Source organism: Electrophorus electricus, chromosome 17 (assembly GCF_013358815.1).
Source record: "Electrophorus electricus isolate fEleEle1 chromosome 17, fEleEle1.pri, whole genome shotgun sequence".
NCBI lineage: Eukaryota > Metazoa > Chordata > Actinopteri > Gymnotiformes > Gymnotidae > Electrophorus > Electrophorus electricus.
Genome location: NC_049551.1, coordinates 4,095,484 through 4,119,325, shown reverse-complemented (window position 1 = coordinate 4,119,325; position 23,842 = coordinate 4,095,484). Strand labels below are relative to the sequence as shown.

The following is a 23,842-nucleotide window of genomic DNA, read 5'->3' as shown; positions in this document are numbered from 1 at the left end:
AAGCTCTGACTCTTTCCCTTCTCTCTCTCTCTCTCTCTCTCTCTCTCTCTCTCTCTCTCTCTCTCGTTAATTAAAAATGCCATCATAAATATTCATCAAAAATATTTATAGATATGAAATAAGCAGAGCATCTTTTCACTACCACACTTCATAGGTACTGTTCAGGTGTTGTGTTTATAAGTTGTGATGTTGTGTTTGAATGGACCTTGTCTACATACTGGCTTTTGTGTTAAAGCAGGTACAGGGTCCAACGTCATTCTGTTCCAGGTTGTTTAATAGTGATCTGCCTGTGAAGTTATCTGCCCTGGATTTGCAGTGCCTTTATTTAATGATATGGAGGCTGTATGAGGGTATATTTTTAGAGGTGAAAGTGAGAGTTGATGTGTGGGTGTACTTTTATATAAGAATGTTCAACTGGTTGCTTTAAATATTGAATGAACATGGGCAGTAAATTGGTGTTGGATCTGACTGTATCAATCTATGGACGCAGGGTGACAGGCTTTTAAAGACTAGTTCTTCAAATTATTTTACCGATCCTCTTGTCTCTATTACCTGTCCGTCAGCCTAGAAACATCAACCTGCGTCTCACCTCTATCTTATCTGTATGTGTGTCTGCACGTCTGTAGGGGAGACGGCTGTCCTGAGCACTGGGGGAATAATAACCATGCATGAGGAGCCTTGCATGTGCTGCTGTGAAATGAGGGGCCTTAGTCAAAGTAACATCGTATGTGGCAGTCGCTCTCTGCTGCCGTCTGGCTCTCCCTCTCTCCTCTCCTCCATGGCTCTCTCTCTCTCTCTCTCTTTCTATCTCTCTCTCTCTTCCCGCCTTCTCGGCTTACCGGGCTCTGTGTGTGCTAGTGTCTGGCAGTAGCCTGGATAGCTAGATCACTAACAAACATGTCCACCCACACACTTGCCGCCACTGGGCCTGCTGTCTAATTAACTGGCTCTGTTCCACTGCTTGCCACCCAATGAAGTCTCCAACAATAGGGAGACTACTTAATAATTAAGAAAGTCTTTGCATAGTTTTAATATGAATTTTTGGTGATTTCAGATATCTTAATTTGATAAGATTGCTTGCTCTTCCTTTTAATATTATTTTTGCTGGCTTCCAATGTTTGGACAATGGGAATAATAAAAAGGGTTGAATTTTGTTCTTGTTGATGAGCACTAGGGGGCAGTACTGTACTTAGTCTTCCCATTAATATTAACGAGAGCAACATGTTCAAAGAGTACCAAGAATATATTTTAGGAGAAGAATATCCAATTTAGAAATATATCCAAATGTCCCATTTAGAAAATTAACATAAATCACTGAGCCTGGATCCTGACATGGATGTGGCCTGAAATAATCAACTAGTGCATTAAGCCACAGAAGGACGAACTCATGTAGGCTAATGGCCTGGGGATGGCTGTTCCCAGAATACAGATGAGAGGCCCACGTACACAACAGGAGGACGACAGTGAACACAGGGACAATTTACTAAGCAACACATTTTAAGAACAATGTTCTCATTATGAGGAGTAAAAAGTGTAATCTATCAAAACAAAATCTCTTCTAGAATATAGGTGTGTTAACATATAATTTGTAAAAGAAGCCATCCCAGACAGTTTCAGAATGGTCTTCTCTGCTAAGCTATGTACCATTTCGACAGTCTATCACCAGCAATGAGCTTTGGAACGGTGTGTGTGTCACTGACTGTTTGTGAAAACTTAATGAGTCAATCCTGTTGGTTTAGGGAAGCAGTAATCAATTAGGCTGTTTGGGTGGTAGCAGGACGTATACATATCTTGTTCATGTTCGTAAAATGGTTGTGTGTGTGTGTGTGTTTGCGGGTAGGTTGAGACGAAAGAGGGAGGGGTAGAAATGAAGCCCACTCTCATGGTTTTTTATCAGTTTGTTTTAATGAATGGGTGTGCCCATGTCACGCCTGTGTGTGTGTGTGTGTGTGTGTGTGTGTGTGTGTGTGTGTGTGTGTGTGTGTGTGTTTGTGTGTGTGTGTGTGTGTGTGTGTTTGTCTGTGGTTTTGGGTATGGGTGTATATATGAGACTGTAGATTGTGTGTGTGTTTGTGGGTATGGGAGTATATATGAGACTAGATTGTGTGTGTGTGTGTGTGTGTGTGTGTGTGTGTGTGTGTGTGTGTGTGTGTGTGTGTGTGTGTGTGTGTGTGTGTATTTGTCTCTGGTTTTGGGTATGGGTGTATATATGAGACTGTAGATTGTGTGTGTGTGTGTGTGTGTGTGTGTGTGTGTGTGTGTGTGTGTGTGTGTGTGTGTGTGTGTGTATTTGTCTCTGGTTTTGGGTATGGGTGTATATATGAGACTGTAGATTGTGTGTGTGGGGGGGGTCCTTTTCATACATCAGAGGCCACCTGTACACAAAGGAGAGTTGTGAGATCAGGTAACACTAGGTCTTTTTGTATGTCATGCTTAGTGAGTATGATTGTAAGTATGTGTAAGTGATTGTATGTTTTGTCTCTTGGCAAATGTCCAAGTAGTGAAATGTGTCGTCATTGTGCTCTAGGGCAGGGTACAGATCTTGAGAGACTACTGTACTCCATTCTCCTCTAATAGTTTATAATAAACCAGTCCAATCCAGACCAAAGAACAGGAACTACATGCCAGTTACCACATCCACTTAGATGTTTTAATCTTTTGCTAACCATCAAGGACTATGGAAACTGCTAGTCTGCCTGTGTCGAATACCCCCAGCTTGAGGTCATACATGTTTGTCTCAGGGGGAAATCCTGGAATTCCGTAAGGAAACTGTAATGACATAGAGGCAGCCTCCCAGCCATCCCGCCCCATCAGTTGCCCTTGCAAAGCTATGGGGAAAGGAGCTGGCAGGATTCAGATCTGGGTCAGACTGTCTTGTTTGTTAGATGGAAGCAAGAGCCAAATTAAGTGTTTTGTATCTTGCGAGGGAGTGATCAGATATCTCTCTCTTTCTGTCTTTCCATCTCTCTCTCTGTCTCTCTATTTGTATCTCTCTCTGTCTCTCTCTCTCCCCCTCTCTCTCTCTAGCCTTTCTACCAGGAGACACAAAGAATAAGGTGCCTTTCAGAAAGGTTACTTCACTAACCCGGCAACTTGTGTGGGTCAGGGAACAGGAAGGCCATTTGATAGCCTAATGGCACTTAAAGGTGGGCTAAAATACACATGCCATCAGAGGTTTCTAGAACTCCTGAGACATTGAATGGCGGTGGAAGCTGATGTTGGGCCTGTTTGACCCAGTGTCTGGGAAATGTTACTGTTTTATGAACATGCAGCGTTTGGGAGCAGCCCTCAGGGGATTCAGTGTCCTGACAACCGTCGGAAAAACAGCACACACTGAGAGCAGACACACACTGCCATTTCATGTCATTTGGCAAGCAGGGGTTATTCTGCAATAGGTGTGTGCCGCTTCCAACAGAACATCAGGATGTGCCCTCACTCTCTCCTTGTATAAACACGGAGTGTTTGTTTATCACACAGTGAAACAGTCAACTCTCAGACAGCACCGCTTCACTTTCACATACAAACCCCCCCCCATGCCTGTGAAAAGAGGTGGGGCCTAGCTTGCGTAACCCAACACCTGCCCTGTTCAGCGGTCTTACTGTAACAGGCTGAACAGCCTAGACCAGCGCGAACACAGGCTTCACCGCATACTTGCTCGTCAGAGGGACGCGTGGAGCCAAGTAGGGCTCTCACACACACGCCTTCACCTCCTCCGCTCCTCCAGCCGAGACGAAGTGAGCGAGGAAGAAGTCACTCCTCGGCCAGAGGAGCAGAAATACCCCAGTCCTGAGGATCGCTGGACAGAAGAAGGGAGGAAGGAAGAAAGAAGAAGAGAAAGAACAAAAAGAGAACGCCTCCGTCGTGTGGGATCGCTGCGTCCATGTGGCTGAGTAAGTGAACTTGGGTGCTGTCTGTCAGCCTGCTGTCAGATATGTCCAAGGAGGATGCGGGAGACGGTGGAGACGCGGGGCCGAGCAAGGCGGACCCCCGGCATGCCCAGAGCCAGGACATTTTCCTGGTCCAAATCGCAGGCCGTTCCATGGATATGTTCACAGCTGGAGACTTCAAAGGGAAGTTCAGAAAAATCCAGCCCAAGAAAAGGCCCACAATCATCAGAGAAGGCACGCCAGGTACAAGCTCTGCGTTTTAATACTGTACCATGTTCCTGTTCCTAGTAAGCCCACTATAAATCACCGGCTTTCAGTGAAGTCTTGAAGAGGTCGACCAGCTCACATTCATCTTTGTGGGAGTAAATTTATACCTGTAGGAGTTGTTTCATTTTAGTGATTTTACGTGCCTTGTGAATCCAGATTTTTGTTGTCTTTTGAAATGAGATTTAATGATATCCCTGTTGAACATTCTGACAGAGGTTTCACTCTGGTGTTCACTAAGCACTACACCCCACATTCAGGTGTTAAAAACACAGCCTCAGTCTAATTAGTCACCCATACCTTCTAATTTCAGCACTTTGACTCTTCGTGTGAAACTACAGTCTTACATAACTCACAAATGTCATTAGAAAGCAATGATGGCCTCAGGTGTTACTGCTGATTTTGGTGGGCTGTCTGAGTCAGTGTTGCTGTTTTTCTTGTAATAGGTAAAAGGTGGAATTTGAGTGACCAGGGCTAGGCTTATAGCAACACTACATGTCAAACTCCCCCTGTTTCTTTCACTGTTTGTTGTGGGGAGATGGTTGTCACAGGGCAGGGTGGTGTTCAGTGAACAGGCCAGCACCATCCCCGCATGCGCGCACCGGTCTTTGTTTGAAGCGCACTACTGAAGGGAGCGCACGGACTCCTGACTTATCCGTGCAGAGAAGAGAGAGGGCAAGTGTGACTAGGGAGATCAGGAAATTAAAAAAAATCAGAGAGTAAAGGAGCTGCAATAATTCATTAATAATTAAATATTTCATCAGTATTTAGGAATACACTGATCAGAAAAAAATATTTTAGATATCAGGAGGCGGTGTTACAAATCTTAAAGTTGTATTGGAAATGCAGTGATCAGAGGAGGAGCTGCCGTTCGATGTTTCAGCCTTTTAGCTAAACGGTTTGTTGTAACCAGTGGTCTGTTCCCGAAGTCAGTCGCTGGGAGTAGATGCGAGCTGCACGTGCGTCTGTCTGCACTCCTAGCCTTGTCAAAGCCTGATGCAGACAGGTGTGGAATGCCTGAGCTCCCCAGCCAATATAGAAGCTTTACTGTGGGCTCACTGAAGAGTCTCTTTGTCTCTTTGAGAATTCAACTTGAAAGCAGACAGGGACTGCTGTGTGTAGGGAGCTGGCATTCGAGCACGGAGAACAGGAGTAGAAAACAAAACGAAACGTAGCTCAACTAAGCACACTGATCTAGTTAGCAAAGCATATTAGTCGTCACTGATTACATTTCTGCAAGCTGTGAGGTCAGAGGCTGTGTTAAGTGATCGCCAGTGCTAGGTTTTGAGGGTAAAAAACCTCGCCTGAGTAATGTCAGCTGATTCAGGTCCATCCAAATTCCCTCTGTGGTCCCTGAGGGACACCGATGATGAAAGCCCAATTAGAGCAGAACCCTGGGGAAGCAGCACAGCACATCACGACGAGTGACACCGAAAGGGCAGGCGTTGTGGTAAGCGGATGTGTTTGTCTGGTTATGAAGTGGTGTTCTCTGTGCCAGAGGTGAACAGCTGGCATGCACCTGCCCACCCTCCATACATGGAATTCAGGGAGTTTAGCGCAAGTGCGGGGGAAGCTCAGTGAAAAGAGACGAGATCACATACTGGCTCGTAAGGCATCAGTTGAGTATCAGTTCATTAGCTGTGTATGCAGCTGTCCCACAAACAGTTTATTTCTGAAGAACAACTCGCTACAAGCCAGTCACTCTTGACTAACGTTTGTCAGCTTTCATATGATTGATTAACTTGGACATATCATTGCACAAAAATGTGTCATATGCAAGATGATCTCTTTGAGGTACCTGAAACTGAACCTGGACTCCACTGGGCGGGGCCACAGCTGCCATGGAGCTGGTGGATTGTGCAAATGGTGTGAGAAACTGAGGCAGCTGGGATAGCTCCGCGCCAGCTGGGAGGGCTCAGCAGTAGCAGACTTCAGAGAAGAGCCCAAAAACTGTCGTCATTCTTCATCTATGGCCAGTACAAACACGAAAACCAGTACAGTTATCAAAAAGCATTTTTCACATTTAATATTTCTCTGATTTTGTATTTATTTTTAATGTTTTATTTACAGGGGGTGGAGTGAGGTACTTTTTACATTTTTAGGATTAACCAAAGTTGTCTTTGTGAACTTTGGCATAACAAACATTCATGCCGGTCCAGATTCCCCTACAAGTATTAGGGGAAGCGGTAGCTCAGTGGTTGAGGTGCTTGACTAGGAATCAAAAGGTTGCCAGTTCAACCACCAAGTTACCACTGTTAGGCTCTTGAGCAAGGACCTAAACCCTCTGTTGCTCGAGTCACTTTGGACAAAATGTCAGCTAAATCCTGTGAATATAAATACATTTTAGGCTATAAGTAACTTTAATTATGTAAAGTCACAAATGCATGCTTGGTACAGCATACTCAAGACCACAAATCTCCTGAATCAGTGTTGGACTCTGGCTTCAGTACTAACTGGTCTTGGTTCCTTGTTCCACCTGTCTTTAGAGCCAGTAAGGCTGCAGTTTGTTTCCAAACCAAGCAGGAGCACGCATCTTACAACTGAGCAGCTCTTAGCGCACCAAGAGCGCCCGATTAACCAGGTGGGATCAGGTGCGACAAATGCCTGCAGCCACATCTGTCTTTGCGGATTAGCTTGGACAGCCCGAGGGTGGAGCCAGGGGCGGGCGCAGTACCTGTAGCCACACCTGCCTTTGCAGATACGCTTGGAGACCCCTGTGCCAAGACATCCTGATTCTTCCCCACATGTGTCCAGCACTGCATAGCTCTGCACTGCTGGAGCTCTGCTACCACTCCTGCAACCCAAGGGGTCGTGGAATCCACAGTCTGCCTGCAATAATGGCTGCTTCTGCTGGCAGTTAGTGGGCATTATCAAGACTTTTTAGCCTAAATTATTACTTTTATCTTTTTTTGATTTCTTAGTCCAATCATCCGTACAGAAATACCAACAACAACATAAAAAAACCCCAACAGTATAAGAACAAGAACATGTGGAAAGATAGTAGAGTGGTTTTGGTCACTTGCCAGATACTCATTAGAGAACTGCAATCTAACTGCTTTCACATGGAAGCCATTTGTCTCAGAACTAGTAGGTCTGCTTGTTCTTTTGTGCTGTGTGGAGAGAGATAAGCACAAGCCTCCTGTGCATTGTAGGAATTCCAGAGCTGATATTCATCAGTGAAAGGTGCCACACACAATCTTCTAAAATAGATTACAAAATAGCGCTTGAAAATTAGGCCTAAACTATTTTGTCTAGTGATGACAGTTCAAATTAAATCAGGTGTTATTGTATCATCGATATACGCTATCATATTTTGTCATCCTGACAAGACTGAAGGTGAGTAAAGATATTCGCTTATAATTGTATAAGGTTGCATAATGATGGCAGGCTTTTTTAATGTTGCGCTGTTAAAATGAATGTCATTTGCTTGTCACAGATTCCACAATTCACTTGCTAAAACTGTTCCTGCCTTTACCATTCTGGGTGAGACTAACACACTGTACGTTCTGTACTGTCCCTTATCCTCAGGACAAACACCAAATTCTAAACCACAAGGATTCGATTTCATTGTTTATTTACTTTTGTCTTTGAGCCACACCCAGTGGCAGTGAGTGAAACACCTCTAAACAGCATGTGTGTCTTCATCCTGCCTTGCACTTTCCCCGTACATTATTTTATTTGGTGTCTTCAGCACACGTAAGCGAGAGTTTATGCAGCGATGCTTCTGACACTGGAATCCAAACAGAACCCAGTGAGGGCCTCACGCTGCCCAGAAAGTGTGAATATACCATAGCATGGTGATGTCACGGAGGAAGCAATGAAAGTGTGTTCAGGTGCCAAAGAGAACATTTTCTGCCAAAGAAAATGCCATGAATTCAGCCTCACGCGGAGCAATGCGACTTTGGCACGAGGTCCTTAGTAAGTCTGGGCATGAGACGAGAAATGATGGTGGTTTTAATCGCTACTGGTCACAGACATGTCTATGAGCTGTTTATGACTAAATGTCTGTGCTTTGGCAGGATTTGTCCTCACTTGGAACAACTGATTGTCACTCACAGCACACAACAAAAATCATGTGATTTGTTGCTGCGCTGCCAAGCAATACTGCTAGATAAGCACACTTGTAAACAATGTAAACAAATGCATAGGTGGCATCCTCCTGAGATTCTCTAATTTCAGATGCAAACACCAATGTGTACAATTGTTCAGTCCTAGGACATGGGTCTCTTTCACCACTGACCTGCAGCGGGTTCATGACTCTTTCCTGTCTGCCATTTGGTGTATCAACCAGCAGAGGGCTGGTGAGGTGATCCCCCTAGTCCCATGTCTGCTTTTCACAGGCTCTGGAGAAAGGTCATGTGACTTCTGCACATACACACATCCCTGCCTGGGGATGTTATTGTGGCACTAAATGATGTTGATAGATGATGGTCTCTGAGAGCTCCATGCTGTAGTTTCCCTTCTGGTGGTTAAGGGTGGGGTTTGGGTGGGGTGCACTCCTCAAAAGCACCACTGACTTCAGCATCAACAGCATGATACTGCCATTTTATTAGCTGCAGTCTCAGTGTCATGTGAATGGGGGCTTGCTTTGGTAGACTGGCTCCCTATGTATGTCATTTAGCCTGGGTCCTCCTGGGTGTCATTCAGCCTGGATCTTTCTGGTTATCATTCAGCCTGGGTCCTCCTGGTTATCATTCAGCCTGGGTCCTCCTGGATGTCATTCAGCCTTGGTCCCCCTGGATGACATTCAGTCTGGCTCCTCCTGAATGTCATTTAGCCTGGGTCCTCCTGCATGTCATTTAGCCTGGGTCCTTCTGGATGTAATTCAGCCTGGGTCCTCCTGGATGTCATTTAGCCTGTGTCCTCCTGGAGGTCATTCAGCCTGTGTCCTTCTGGATGTCATTTAGTCTGGGTGCTCCTGGATGTTATTTAGCCTGGGTCCTGGTGGCTCATGTATGCCTTGGCTTTGGTCCACTGACACACCATGCCAGAGAACAGCCTGAGGTCTCCATGCCCTTTTGTTCCAACTCGTGGGTGTGTGTTGCATGATGCGTCTATTTCAGTCTCCAGGCCATTACTTACTGCAACCAATGGCCCATGCAAAGCTCCCTTTGAGCTGGATCAGGTTTTAGATGTTGCTCTGTGTTTCAGATTGGATTATCCAATTTGTGTGGAGTCTGAGAGAGCATTAACAGAGAGCATAATTGTTTGTATGATAGACCCATTGCACTCTTGAATTGCAGCCCAACACCCAGAGATTGACATCTGATCAAGTGTAAAGGATGTGAAATGCTGGTTGCTTAGGCGATACTGCCGAGTGATCCTTCACATCACCCTCTCCCTGCCTCCATTACTGGATGTGCAGAAAAAGTAATTAGCCCCGCCCCTTTTCCTCTCCAATTCCTGCTCTCATTCTTCCTCTCTCTCTGTGTCTCTCTCTGTCTCGGTCGTCCTCCTTCTCTCGCAATCTTTCTATCTCTCTCAAAGTCTCTCTGTTCTCTCTCTCTCTCTCTCTCTCTCTATGACTTCTTACATTCTTCTGCGCAGATGCTAGAACAGCCTCTGAGCCAATCCTCTTAAAGGGAGAGAAAGAGAGAAAGCGAGGGGTTGAGAGAACATACCACAGAATGCATGTGTGTATGGGTGAGGGGAGAGGGAGAGCAGTCGATGCCCGGCACTGACGCAGGATGCGAAAGAGTCCTCTGTGTGAAGGCCACGCTTTCTTTCTCTCTCTCCCCCTCCGCCGCGTCTCTCTTCTGGCTCTCCTTCATCCCTCCCTTCCCGTGTCGCCGTGGCGACACAGCAGACATGACCAGCCAGCAGGACTCGGGCTTTTTCGAGATCAGCATCAAGTCCCTCCTTAAATCCTGGAGCAGCCGTGAGTATGCGCCATGGCTCACACCCCTCGCGCCCCTGTGCCCTCCAGAGCCATGCCCATGTCATCCTGGCATTGTGGCGTGCGTGGCGGCACAGGGCACCACACCGCGCTGTTGTACTGGCAGTCTGTGTCATGCTCCAGGCACGACGTGTCTGGGAGCAGCGTGCAGACGGATTAGTCAGGTACATTATAACAGGCGCTGTTTGTTTTTCTCTCTCTCCCCGTCTCTGTCGCTTTCTGTCTTGGTTTAGCACCCCCCCCCCCCCCCCCGTATCTATCTGTCTGTCCGTGCATTCATCCATCCATCCATCCATCATCTATGTCTCTTTCTCTCCCTTTCTCTTCGCTGCGTCGCTCGAGGTTGTTTACCTCTCTCTGTACACGCTATGCAGTATATGGAACACTGAGGAGAGACTGGATTGCTCTTGTCAACACACACATACAAGCACACCTACGCGCGCGTGGGTGCGCGCATGCATGCGCTTATTCATACAAAGTGTCTATAATGAGCATGTCGTTTTCTGTGAGCATAATAGATCTTACCGTACCGCGTCAGCGTGCCGCTAAAGTGATTGAATTGATTATGTAATAGCCACAGGAAGGCAAGTGTTACAGTGCTCTAAAGATTTGTGTTTTGGTTTTTCATCACATCTGTAACACTCACAGCCATGCACTCCACTCTACCACTCTGTGTGTGTGTGTGTGTGTGTGTGTGTGTGTGTGTGTGTGTGTGTGTGTGTTTATGTGCATGTGTAAACTACACCTCTTTGACCTTTGTCATCAGTGGAGGTAAACCTGCTGCTAGCTCAGGGTGAACAGAAGACCATTCTGTTTTCCAAGTGTGCAGAACACACCCACAGCACAGGACACTTTCACCCTGACAGTGCTGGCTGTGGGCGGGACAGGTGGCCTAAATACACCGCTCTCTCTCTCTCTTTGCTCTCTATACACACACACACACACACACACACACACTCAGCCACCTTACGTGTATGGTAGCATCAATTCCAGACGCTGCTTGTGTGTAGTACAGTGTTGATGTGTGTTGATCAGTGTTCTCCCTCACACCTTGCCAGCTTACACCTTGTCTTAAATGTCTGGTAATGTCATCAGAGATGGAGACTAAGGCAGCCAGGCATATGCCACCTTCTTGCTCCCATTAACATGGTTTAACATACACACACACACACACTTGCGCACAGATGCTAAACTTTTGGTTTTAAATGCTTCTCGCCAGTCACGTATGCCGATGGCCAGACAGACAGCTGGACAGAGAGCAAGAGAGAGCGTAAATGCTGAATCCTCTGAGTTCTCATTAGGGCCACGGAGTCACGGAGTGTCCAAGGTCTTCCGTGCAGTCAGGCTCAAGGGCTTTTTTGTCACTGTGTTTGTTTTTTATTCAGTCGTCTTTAGTTTAGCACTGACCATCTTGGTCTGGACTAAGACTGTGGTTCTCATCCAGGACAAAGACCGTGTGTGTGTGTGTGTGTGTGTGTGTGTGTGTGTGTGTGTGTGTGTATTAGGTACAGTCTTGCTCATGCGGTTTCTATCTGGATGAAACAGTAGTAAAATGTTAGCGAGCTTCTGGAACGCATTCAGCACATGTGCGTATGTGCTCATGGTAAAATAGCGGGGCTGTATTCAGAGCACGCCTGTGGGTGTGTTTGTGTGTGTGAGAGGGCTGAGGTTAAATATAGCCCCATGTTGGCCCTCCCTTCTCTCTCTTTGGGCTTCGCTGAAATTCCAGCCTGACCTTCTCATCAGAGAGAGCTTGCTGCTATCACATGCCGGCGAGGAGCCACAGAGGAAGGTAGTGTTCCCTTCAGCTCTCCTTCACCCAGCAGCCCGGGGCTCCTTCACCTCTCTCTCCCCACGACACAGCCCTCAGCCTGGCCTCGCTGTCCGGAGCAGGGTCCCCCCTGCCGGAGGGCGACATGGACGTGGAGCAGTGTGCAGTGCGGAGGTGATATGGAGCTAGCAGGCCGATCGGGACAGGATTACTGGAACCAACCCCGTCCGCGTGACGAAGATGACACTAAACTAGTGGGCTAGATTTTGTTGTGGGATTATTGGAAGAGAGCCAGCGGCAGTATGGAGGTGTCACCAGTGCGCTGGAGCCGGGCCAGTGTCATCAGCTTCATCAAGGGCCTGGGTAGGTGCTGCATACGACCCCAGTGTCCTGCAGGCCAGAGCGCAAAGCAACCGTGCATGCGGGCATGTGTGTTTGGATATGTGTGGAGTTGTTGCTACGGAGGGATCTTGGATACAGACATGTTTGTGAGTTTTTGTGTTTGTGTGTGGGTGTGTGTGGGTGTGTGCGTCTGTCTGGGTGTGCTGTTTCTGTACCCTGTGTGGAGGGAGGATGCATTCTGGAGATTCCTTGTTGCACAGCCCAAATGGATTAAGTAGGCAATACATTTGGCGAGTGTGTCTCAGCTGCACCCTGTAGTAGTGCATTCTGCCTGTCTGCCCGGGGCTCTGCTCCCAGGGCCCCTGTCACGAGAAGACGAGGCCCCTTACCACAGGTTCAGCCTTGATCTGGAAAAGATGTACTATTCTGCTATGACCATATAAGACAAGATGTGAGATTGAGGACAGCAGTTTTGGAAAACCCATGATACTTGTTAAACATTTCAGAGAGTACAAATTTGCAGCGTTGTTTTCTTAAAAAAAGCCTCGCTTACCAAAGACTAAAAGCAGTTGCCACAACTCTTGTGCGGAACTTAAAATATTCACACACACAAATGTTGTCCTTCCTATTGCCTGATGGGGACACCCTCAGCTATTTGAAGCACAGTGTTTACTTTTTAAGGTTAGAGAAACAAACATGACCTGTGTGTTGTATCATCACTTTTGCTGCTGAAGGAGACGCGTCCTGTCTCTCGTTAGCACACGGAGGTAATAGTCATTCCAGCTGAGGGCCTCTCCCTCGCACGCACGGGCTGGGGTCCGGCACCTGGAGTCAGTCACCACCATGAGCGACGCTTGAGTTTGGACCTGCCTGTATCCCAAGAACTGATGCTTATGTAGACCACCCCGGTGCTGCTGCCGCTAATGCAGACTGTCCCTGAACTGCCCCTGCTAATGTAGAGCACCACCACCCCAGTGCTGTCTGCTAATGTAGACCACCCCAGACTCGTAGACTCACCCTGCACTGCTGCTGCTAACGTAGACTGCCCCTGCACTGCCTATAGCTGCTGCAACTAACATAGAGCCGAATCAAAGGTTTCCAAAAAGCATTACGGGAGGTAGTTAACCAGCTCCCAGGTTACCATGTGTTCATTAAAGCCCATCAGTTGCTTGAAACCTACGGTGTTGCTTGAATAAGGCTGATTGGGCTCTTTTTCATGATCGTTGATTAGAAACTGATTGAACAGAGTGAAGCTGATTGAATGACTCAGCAGTGTTACTGCAGTCACTGCCTTTATACTTTAGTTTCAGTGAGGTTTCACCTGAACAGGGTATTTGTGTCCGTTTACAGTATTTCAGTAGCCTTTGTGACAAAATCCAAGGACTGTCCTCTTGCAAGGTTTTTCTTTATCGTGGCCAATTTTTTTCAGACCACGGAAATTATTCTCCCCACCGATGACTTTCCCACACACACTTAATAACAAACCGCTCTCTGCTGTATCTCAGACTAACGTCTCTGTTAGTCCATTTAGAGAAGAGCTTGGATTCTGCATCTTGCGAGGCACCTGAGACTGGTCTATTCTAAGAGTTGTACGTCACAAACCTGAGCACAAGCGCCGCTCCCTGTCCTCTGACCTTCCTGCCACCTCACACACCCCCCGTCACCCAGCGCCCGAGTGGTGACTCGGTGGTGCTTAAAATGAAAACACCAGCTGCTCTCCCTGCCTGGATGTATGGCACTGGAAGCGGGGAAGCTGCCCGTTTACAGTTTGCTTTGTATTTCGTATTCTAGTATGACCCCAGTAAAGCTCAGAACCAGTTACTGCAAAACAACTCACTTAATGAGGCCTTTGGTAAAGTGTAAAGCAGACATTCAGCAGGGTTTTGTAAAGTGTAAAGCAGAGATCCAGCAGGGTTTTGTAAAGTATAAAGCAGAGATCCAGCAGGGTTTTGTAAAGTGTAAAGCAGAGATCCAGCAGGGTTTTGTAAAGTGTAAAGCAGAGATCTAGCAGGGTTTTGTAAAGTGTGAGGCAGACCTCCAGCTGGGTTTTGCAGGGCTTGAGCATCTAGTTGTTCCTAACGATGTGCATGTTTGTGTGTCCAGCATCCCCCATAGGAAAGCCCTCTGTTCCAACAGCGAGCATCAGCCAGGGCGAGAGGAAAGGTCCGGTCGCCATGATGCCTGTCGTCGTGGATCCCGAGAGCAAACCGGGCGAGTTCGTCCTGAAGAGCCTCTTTGCCAACTTCACCACACTGTCTGAACGCAAGATCCGCATCATCATGGCAGAGCCACTGGTAAGAAACGTTCGCTTCAGCTACGAGCTGTGTGTGTGTGTGTGTGTGTGTGTGTGTGTGTGTACGTGTGCGTGTGTGTGTACGTGTGCGTGTGTGTGTATGATAAAGCTGTAACAAGACACTCGTTGGTGAACCTGAGAAATCAAGTCATTTATGTGTACTTTGCTCTAATGTGTATGTATGTGAAATATAGCTGTACTTTGGCTTTTTCTTTGGACAGAGTACAATGAAATGGGAAGCCCACATATATGAGGTAAAAATCTGAACTTATCATAATTCTAAGGATCATGTCTAAATTTAGTGCAACATCAAAAAGACAGCACCATCTGATAATCTGGTGATCCTCTCAGTTTTGCAAGCCAGTGAAGGCCCCAGATATTTACACACGTGGGGCTTGTACCTCACCAACGAAGACCTCAGTCTTCTCTGCAGTGCCAATGACTTCATAAGTTGCCTAGCACAGCTGTGTAAGCATACGAGGAACGGGATTGGCTGAGGAGGTGTTAGTTCAACACCACACCCCACTATTTGTGTTCCATGTTAGCTGATCCTTCTGCACCTTGTGCAGACCCGCATGCCTGCGTGGAAAGTGCCCATGCCTTTAGGATTCGCCCCCGTGCTTCTGCAACTCACTGTGTCACATCCGAAAGGAAAGGACCCACTCTTACATCTATCGAGCGCTGCTGTAGAAATGCGCTTCCAAAGCATTAAGGACATTCACAGCTTCTTTGTGGCAGTGCTGTTGAGAGTCTGGACAGACAGGTCATGCTCGTCCTTGTTCAGCAGGACAGGCAGGACTGCTCTACAGCCCTGCTGCCCTGCTAAGTCGCTCTGCCGGGGCCGATATGCTTGTAATACTTTAACTGACACATCCTCTCACGCGTCTTAAGGAAGAGGCGTGCGTCTGGCCTCAGGTTACTTGTGTAATTGTTTAACTTTTGAAACACACACCCTGCTCCTGTAGCCAAGAGCGCTTATTATTAAAGCAGGGAAAGTGCAATAATTACAGGCATGTCACAGCAGCAGAGGAAAGCCCCCCCCCCACACACACACACACACACAACACCCCACCCCCCACCGTGTCCCATGGTTACTTGTCCTGAGATGTGAACTACCAGCTTTCTTCGATGACCACACAGCTCCTGTTTCATCTAGTGTGTGCTACAGGAGTTCACCATGAGCTTTTACTTGTGCTGTTCTGGAATGCAGGACAAGAAGTTAACTTTACCATGACTCATCATGGATCTCACGCAGCTCCCAGCCAGCCCAGGAAACGGGAACAGGCCTGGACACTACAGGCCTCTGCTCCTGGGCTGCAGGCACTACAGGAGATTTCATTTCATTTCATAGATTTTCTATAGTTAGAGTGCCAGCTAGTGTGTCAGCTGTGCCTGAATTCATTTTGCTATTCAGATTGTTGGGACGACATATTCTTAAATACTCTTAACTATGTATATGTTCCATGTACATGTTGGTATCTTATTTTATATTAATGCAATAAAGATAAGATTTCAGATTTAAATAATTACATGTTCGTGTTAGGGCAGTACGTAAGGCCACACACAGTACTAGCTTTAGTCAAATATCAAGCATGTAAGCATATCGTAGGAGTCTTGAGCCACAGTGCTTGACATAGCAGCTGTATATGATTGATTTATGTGTGTGCGCATGCGTGTGTGTGTGTGTGTATGTGTGTGTGTGTATGTGTTTATGTGTTTGTGTGTGTGTTTGGAGGGTAACAGGGTTAATAACTTATTTTGTTCACACTCCTAATAGCATATTGTTTGTGTTCTCTAAATAATAAGTCATACGCACGAATGTTACTGCAAGCCCTGTACTATTCAGTGTCTAGAATACTCTGTCTGAATATAATTTTTATTTATGCCATAGCCTTGTGAGTTTGGTTTCACTTTGCCCTGGATTTCAGGAAATAAAAGTGTGATACAATAAACTCTTTACAAGAGGACTTTTTTTAGGGAAAGTCAAATCTATTCTGATATATGTCACTGTCAGGGTGTCTGTATGTTACTCTGTGAGATGTATAGCATTCTAGCAGTTCTTTTTATCTGGTGAGATTTCTCACTCCTTTCTGCAGGAAAAGCTGCTCACCAAATCTCTACAGAGAGGAGAAGACCATCAGTTTGATCAGGTATCTGGGTTTATGGATCTACAAGCATGTGCCAAAAACAGTTGTATTGATAATCCGTAAAACTCTGATGAATTCAGAGACATGGTGTGATTAAATTATTTTCCTCAGACATATTTATTTTCTTGTCACAGCATCTATTACCAGAGGATTATTTACAACGTAATGAAGATAACAAAAAAAAAAAGTATTATCCAGTATTAAAAAACACACATTTCAACCCCAAAACCTCTTGTGTAATAGGAACAGTTACAATATCGCAAGGTTCCATTTGTAGTATTTGAGTTGTTGGTGATGATTAATTGTATCTGTGGCACTGCTGACCATTCTCAGTATGACAGTACAGGAGAACGTAGCTAATGAACAAATACAGAAAATACAACAGCAGCAGGACCTCTAAACAAGTACTCAGTGTGTCACATGATTACCGTTACTATCACGCTACGTGTCCTCCTCCTCATTTCTGTGAACTCATGCTGCATGGTTGTTTTGGAGGGGAACGTGAGAACGTTTTGGACTCCTTCCGAATCCTCTGTGTGTCACCCCCCCCAGTCTGTATCTAAGAATAGCTCTCCATGAGCCGGTGATGCCTGTGGGCTTGGACGGCCTCCGAGTTCTGGCCGGTGTCCAGCTCACCTCGCCCTCAGAACTGCAGCCTCAAGCAGTATGGCTGCTTGTGTGTGTGCGTGTGGTGGGACACTGCCCCCCCTGTTCACCTCACAGCGAGGAGGCATGAAGGGGAATACCAAGCAGTCTGCATGCAGACACCCCTCCCTTCCTGTGTTTGGTTTAGCCCATCCACACCCCTCCCTTCACCACTTTGGCTGGAGTTCCAGCCTCAAATCCCAATCCTCCATATATTTCCAGGCTCCTGGAATGGCCCACTCCCTTCACACTCCCTCTCACATCCAGTTCAGTCAAATGTTTAGTTAGAGCAGTTTATAGATTATAATGGCAAGGAAGCAATTCTCATCTCCATAGGCATGGATAGAATAGCAAAGTGATCAAATTTGTGTCGCAGTCACCTACAAGCTCACTCTCTCTCTCTCTTTCTCTCCATCTCACTCTTATTGTCCCTGCATCTATCGGACTCTCAGCTGATCAGCACCATGAGTTCCCTGGCTGAATATTGCCTGCCTTCTATCCTGCGTACCCTCTTTGACTGGTACAAGCGTCAGAATGGCCTGGAGGACGAGTCTCACGAGTATCGGCCCCGGGCCAACACCAAGTCCAAAAAGTGAGCTTTAATCCTGCTGTTTGTTTGCAGCCGTTAGGCCAACAATCAACAATCGGAAAGGGAGACATGCAGAACCAGGGTCCAGACGGCTCTGGCAGAATGGATGCTCTTTTGTCTTGGTGAACATTGTCGTGCATGTTTGAACACACATTGTCTTCTGCTTAGATGTGTGTAATCATATTTGAACACCTGCTTTATAAAGAACATCATAAACACAATCTGTGTGTGAGTTCATGTGTGCATGTATTTTTGCATGCATGTGTGTGTGTGTGTGTGTGTGTGTGTGTGTGTGTGTGTGTGTGTGTGTGTGTGTGTGTGTGTGTGTGTGTGTGTGTGTGTGTGTGCGCGCGTGTGTGTGCATGCATGCATATGAGTGTGTGTGCGCATGCATGTTTGATTGATGTCTGGCGTCTGATTTCACCTGGCTCTGCTCTAATCCTTTTACTCTTCATCAGATATCTGTAGAGTGTATTTACACACACACACACACACACACACACACACACACCTGATAAACACTTATATGCACAAACACAGAGCCATTATACACTTTATATAAACAACTTGCACATCAAGCAGGTATCAAGCATTTACCTTGTATTAAAATATCTTAAGCCAAAGTTAATTGAAAAGAATCAGTTCTTCATAAATTCTTCTATAGTATGTATTTGCTTTTATGTTTTAAGGTGTCAGTGAGATGCAAGCTTTGTGTTTGTGTGTGTTTGGTTTTAGTGGTATTGGCTTTGAGGTGGTGATTTAGTGCTAGTGGTTTAAGTAAAACTCCACATTTCCGTCAAACAGCACATTTTGCAGCATTCCAAAATTATGATGATTTTGTCAAATGTTTTTTTTTTGTTGTTGTTGTTGTTGTTAAAAGTAAAATATAAATGTAAAAATGATTGTGTTAAGATAGATAATGTGTGATGTGGAACAAACAGAATCCTTTCATCATTGATTTTCAGTAATACGTATGTCTGAATGCACTCAGAGTTAATGTTCTGTGTGTGTGTGTGTTTCCAGTGATGAACAGCAGAAGGACTATCTCATGGAAAGGAGGGATTTAGCCATTGACTTCATATTTTCTCTGGTACTCATTGAAGTTTTGAAGCAGGTAGGCTGCAAAGGTTTTAATATCCACCAAAATATCTTACTTAAGATCAAAGCACCACAGTAACTACACAATGTGATATCACATCAAGACCAGACCCAGTGTGCTCAGATAGTTTTTAAGCACATGGCATTTTCCTATATATGCATTCCTAAGAGAGATGTTTCAATGAGGCCAGCCAGCTTGACTGTCTGATAAGTATGTCAGTAGCCGCCGCATTTTTTCCGAAGGTGCTGTTGGACCAGCGATTGTTTAGGACAGAGCGACTCTCCTTCTTACCGGGATGTGTCTGTGTGCTTTTGTCTCTAGATCCCTCTCCACCCTCTTCTGGATGGCCTTATTCAGGAAGTCATTAATCTGGCTTTTAAGCACTTCAGATATAAAGAAGGGTAAATATCTCACTCAGTGTCACGCACACTGGAAGCTAATGCGGCATTATTTTAACATTAACATTTATTCTGAATACTGTATGTTAATGAAAGTAATACATTTTAGCAAATATGTAATTGTTTCTCCTTACAGTTCACATTCCACATGCCTATCTTCATGTCTGTGTGTACTGGGTACACTGCCTCTTATATTCATGTACAGGATTGCACCTGTAACAACCTACTAGTATGCTTCTTAGCACGATGACATTCTGATGATACAATTCTCGAGTCCTCAACTAGAATTGAATGTTCACATCTCCAAAAAGACAGCACTCACTTCAATGCCCTTCTCGGAACAGTGCTAGCTCAGTGGTAAAGGTACTCAACTAGTAATCAGAAGGTTGCCAGTTCACCACCACTACAAAGTTGCCACTGTTGGGCTCCTGAGCAAGGCCCTTAACTCTCAGTTACTAGAATTGTATTCAGTCATAATCTGAAGTTGCTTAGATAAAAGCATCACCTCAATGCCATAAAGGTCATTCTATGTTCTATATAACAGCTGCATACAGTTACATATAGTGACTTTCTGTCCCACAGGTACCTGGGGCCCAACACAGCCAACATGCATATAGTAGCTGACCTTTATGCTGAGGTGGTTGGTGTGGTGGCACAATCCAGGTGAGCTCGTTATGTTCAGATGTGGCTTCTTCTTGTTATTATTGTTGTTGTTGTTGTTGGTGGTGGTGGTGGTAGTTCTTATATGGGTGGAAAAATTCGACATACCCGGGGGAAGATTTATGTCAACTTCCAGTTATAATTGTAATGTTTCACTGTAGATAATTGCCCCACATTTGATTTATGTGGGTCGGCAGCTAAAGCATCTGGCAGTTCTCATTCTGACATGAGAAAATCTGCATTGCTTGTTGTGTTTGGTTATGTAATATTATCTTCCTAGACTAACAGGTATGTAGAATAGTGATGTTAGGTCAAAGATCATGCAGCCATGTTTTCCCCTGTAAATGCACATAGTGTATTGTAGTTTGTAGTTTGTTTATACATGCCTGTAGTGTATTGTAGTTTGTTTATACATGCCTGTAGTGTATTGTAGTTTGTAGTTTGCTTATAAATGCATGTAGTGTATTGTATTTTGTAGTTTGTTTATAAATGCCTGTAGTGTATTGTAATCAACTGGCCCCTGTGACATGGTGCTGTATGCAGGCCGGCGAACTCCTGGCCCTCATCTACCAAACACTCAGCTGACCTGCTTTTAAGCAGACACCGATGGGATGGAGCATTAGTGGAAGCCATTATCTTAATGGGGGATGTGTCCACTTAGATTCAGAGGATGGTTCATCAGTGACACACAGGGATAGAGTCCAGTCTTATCCTTTCAGGGACACTAGGTTTGATGTTGATGATTCTGCATGCTTCGTTATATTGTCCTGAAAAGTGTTTTTGGAATTTATGTAAGTGTGTGAAGGCAAGTGGAAAACTCTGAAACTGTAAAGATAAATAAATATGTAAGCCAGTTTTCAGTATGGCCATTTAGAGCCTCTCCACTGCCCTGTAGGAGAGAGGGAGTAGGAAGGGAGAGAGAGAGAGAGAGAGAGAGAGAGATAAAAAGAGTAAGAGAGAGAGAGAGAGAGAGAGAGAGAGAGAGAGAGAGTGAGAGTGAGTGTGTGTGTGGAGGAGTAGGAGGGAGAGAGAGTGGCAAAGATGGATGGATGGACAGAGAAGAAGAGAGAGGGAGTGGCAGAGTAGGAGGGAGAGAAAGTGGGAGAAAGGGAGAGGGAGGGAGAGAGAGAGGGACTGGGAGGGAGGGAGAGAGGGAGCTCTCCCCTGATCCTCCCATTCCAGATGCCATTCTAAATATAGAGCTAAAGAGTGCTCACTGTTTCAGCCCAATCAGAGCTCAGACACCCATATGCACAGAGAAACACACAGAAACACCACAAACACACACATACGCGTCCTCAAACATATAAATAACATACTAAGGGTTACTTCAGGCTCTGTGTTGCTTAGCTACTGAGTAGATCATTTGAAGCTGGTTTTCTTCTTGGCCAGCACAGAATCAGACAAAGATCTCATGCCTCTGTGCTGAGGGGCTGTGCTTGGCACAATCTGCTCTGCAGATTATCTCTAGAACTACTCCGTGAAGGTTTCAGGCCTTAAAGACAAACGCAAGAAAACACTGGTGCTTCCTCTTAAAGATCCCCAGGGCCGTTCTCTGTTGTGAGCGGCCACTGAAAGGGATCTGGTGTTAGGTGCGGTGTTAATGCACACGCACCTCCTGTGTGTTCTCTCTGCCTAAATCCTCTCTCAGGTTTCCTGCGGTGAGGAAGAAGTTCATCTCGGAGCTGAAGGAGCTCAGGCAGAAGGAGCAGAGCCCTCATGTGGTCAAGAGTATCATCAGTCTCATCATGGGCGTCAAGTTCTTCCGCATTAAGATGTACCCGGTGGAAGACTTCGAGGCCTCCTTCCAGTTCATGCAGGTCCACCGATCTTACTTGCTCTATTGCACAGACCTCTTGGGTCAGCATAAGGGGGTGAAATTAAAGACTGATCAATTAATCAATCGATAATATTGATCAATCAATCAATTGATAACATTGTTCCATTTCAGAACAAGGGCAAATCGGAAGTTAGTGTTATTTTGGAAAGAGTGTCTTCTCTTTGTGCATCATGGCTATGGTCTGATTACTTGCCTGTCTGTTCCTTCACAGGAATGTGCCCAATACTTCCTAGAAGTGAAAGATAAAGATATTAAGCACTCTCTGGCCGGCCTCTTCGTGGAGATTCTGGTCCCAGTGGCAGCTGTGAGTCCTCAATCCTCCCACCCGGGCCTGACTGAAACCTCTTCAGTTTTTTTCAGGATGCATCTTGTTATGACACCACGGCCACGGCTTAACGGAAACCTGATAATATCGTACAATAATTCTGTAACTTGAGAGTGTCTTGATTTTGCGTCTCTGCCAGACTGTGAAGAATGAGGTGAATGTGCCGTGTCTGAGGAACTTCGTGGAGAGCCTGTACGACACCACCCTGGACCTGTCTTCCAGGAAGAAGCATTCCCTGGTGAGTGAACCGCTGGGTCCAGCAGCCCTGCACACTCCAGCACACGTGCCAGCTCACGTTTCTCAGTATGTGGTGCGATGCCCACAATGCCAAGCAGAGATTTCTGCTCTTCACAGTGGCTGACACACGTATGAATTTCAGCACATGCGTCTGCCTTCCTGTCATTACATGTACTTCCTCTTTGCTGTAAATCTTTAACCTTCGGACTAAGAGATGACACGTAAAACAGGAAAGTGTCTGTGACAGGAGAGAATACGTAAGCATGGCAGGCATGGTGCTTGTGGTTCTGAAGTTCCTGTTCATGGAAAAGATGCTTCCTGCTAAGAAAGGAACCACTACTGGGTTTTCCCTCCATCTGCTGAGTCAATACATTTCATCCTTCCTGTCTGCATAGATGGCATTTAGAATAAATATTCATGACAAGTGCTTTGAGATAGTCTCTAAGATCTCTCCTCCAATAAATTATGCAAATTTACAAAAGCACAGCATATACATAACCAATCAAATCTTCCACCATTTGTTTCCAGCATTTTCTTTTTTACATAACACTTCACATTATCATTTAATTCCTATTTCAGTCTTAGTCTTAATTTAAATGTCTATAAATGTCCTATAGCTATTATTTCAGACATTGCCAATCAGTTTGTGAATATGACAGCTTGAGCAAGTATGAGTTAGGTGTTCTCCTCATCTTAATAAATATAGATTTTATTCTTTTGCTTGTGTGTGTGTGTGTGTCCTTTGTGCAGGCCTTGTATCCATTGGTAACTTGTTTGCTGTGCGTCAGTCAGAAGCAGGTCTTCCTCAACAGGTGGCACGTCTTCCTCAATAACTGCCTGTCCAATCTCAAGGTAACACTCCCACCACTGAACATAAAAAGTACGGCAAGTGGCACACAAAACCTGCTCAAGAGAACGTTTCCAACACAAACGCTGACGAGCTTAGCTTGAGTGGAACAAGGTGCACCAGAGCCTCTTTCTCGGCATGAGAAGCAAAGGTGAGGCAGAGAAGGTTGGGAAGAGCCGGAAGTTCGTGCTGTTCTGAGAACAGGACGTGAGCCTGCGGTGTGGAAGTTTAAGTACGAGGCTTAAGCCCTTTCTGACGCTATCTCGTTCCTTATCTGTCATGTCCTGTCTTCTGTTATTCCGTCCTGCACATCACATCCATCATGCGCAGTCAGTTGAGTCTGCCTGACACCTGACCACACACTTTCTGTCTCTTTTGTATTCTTATGCTCCATGTCACTCTGTCTTATCCGTGTTATCTCGCCACATTCCATAATGCGGAAGGCTGCCACGCAGCTCTGGGGGTTAAGTGGAGAAATCCCCCCTCTGACCAGATTGGTCCCCCTCGTACCCCCACACTTCAGGGTAGCTGGTGCATGTCTTGCGTAACAGAGGTGACATGTGGGATACAGGTGCTACTCACTAACCTGAACAGTGATAACA

The 23,842-nt window shown here is 45.7% G+C and overlaps 1 protein-coding gene across 8 annotated transcripts in view; it reads left to right on the top strand.

The window, feature by feature from the left end:
• fryb (furry homolog b (Drosophila)) overlaps positions 1-23,842 on the top strand; it is a 58,859-nt gene that overhangs the window by 939 nt on the left and 34,078 nt on the right. For 2 of the 8 annotated variants that reach the window (XM_035535577.1, XM_035535576.1), the window contains exons 1-11: positions 9,720-10,029; positions 14,264-14,454; positions 16,550-16,603; positions 17,698-17,837; positions 18,858-18,948; positions 19,255-19,334; positions 19,914-19,994; positions 21,643-21,811; positions 22,043-22,135; positions 22,296-22,394; positions 23,144-23,245. In XM_035535577.1, the coding sequence (XP_035391470.1) occupies positions 9,783-10,029; positions 14,264-14,454; positions 16,550-16,603; positions 17,698-17,837; positions 18,858-18,948; positions 19,255-19,334; positions 19,914-19,994; positions 21,643-21,811; positions 22,043-22,135; positions 22,296-22,394; positions 23,144-23,245 (1,347 nt within the window). In that variant the 5' untranslated portion in view covers positions 9,720-9,782. Of the gene's footprint in view, positions 1-3,643; positions 4,131-9,719; positions 10,030-11,791; positions 12,182-14,263; positions 14,455-16,549; positions 16,604-17,697; positions 17,838-18,857; positions 18,949-19,254; positions 19,335-19,913; positions 19,995-21,642; positions 21,812-22,042; positions 22,136-22,295; positions 22,395-23,143; positions 23,246-23,842 lie in introns of those variants that run through there. The other 6 variants (XM_035535583.1, XM_035535575.1, XM_035535579.1 and 3 more) reach the window with 5 other exon arrangements.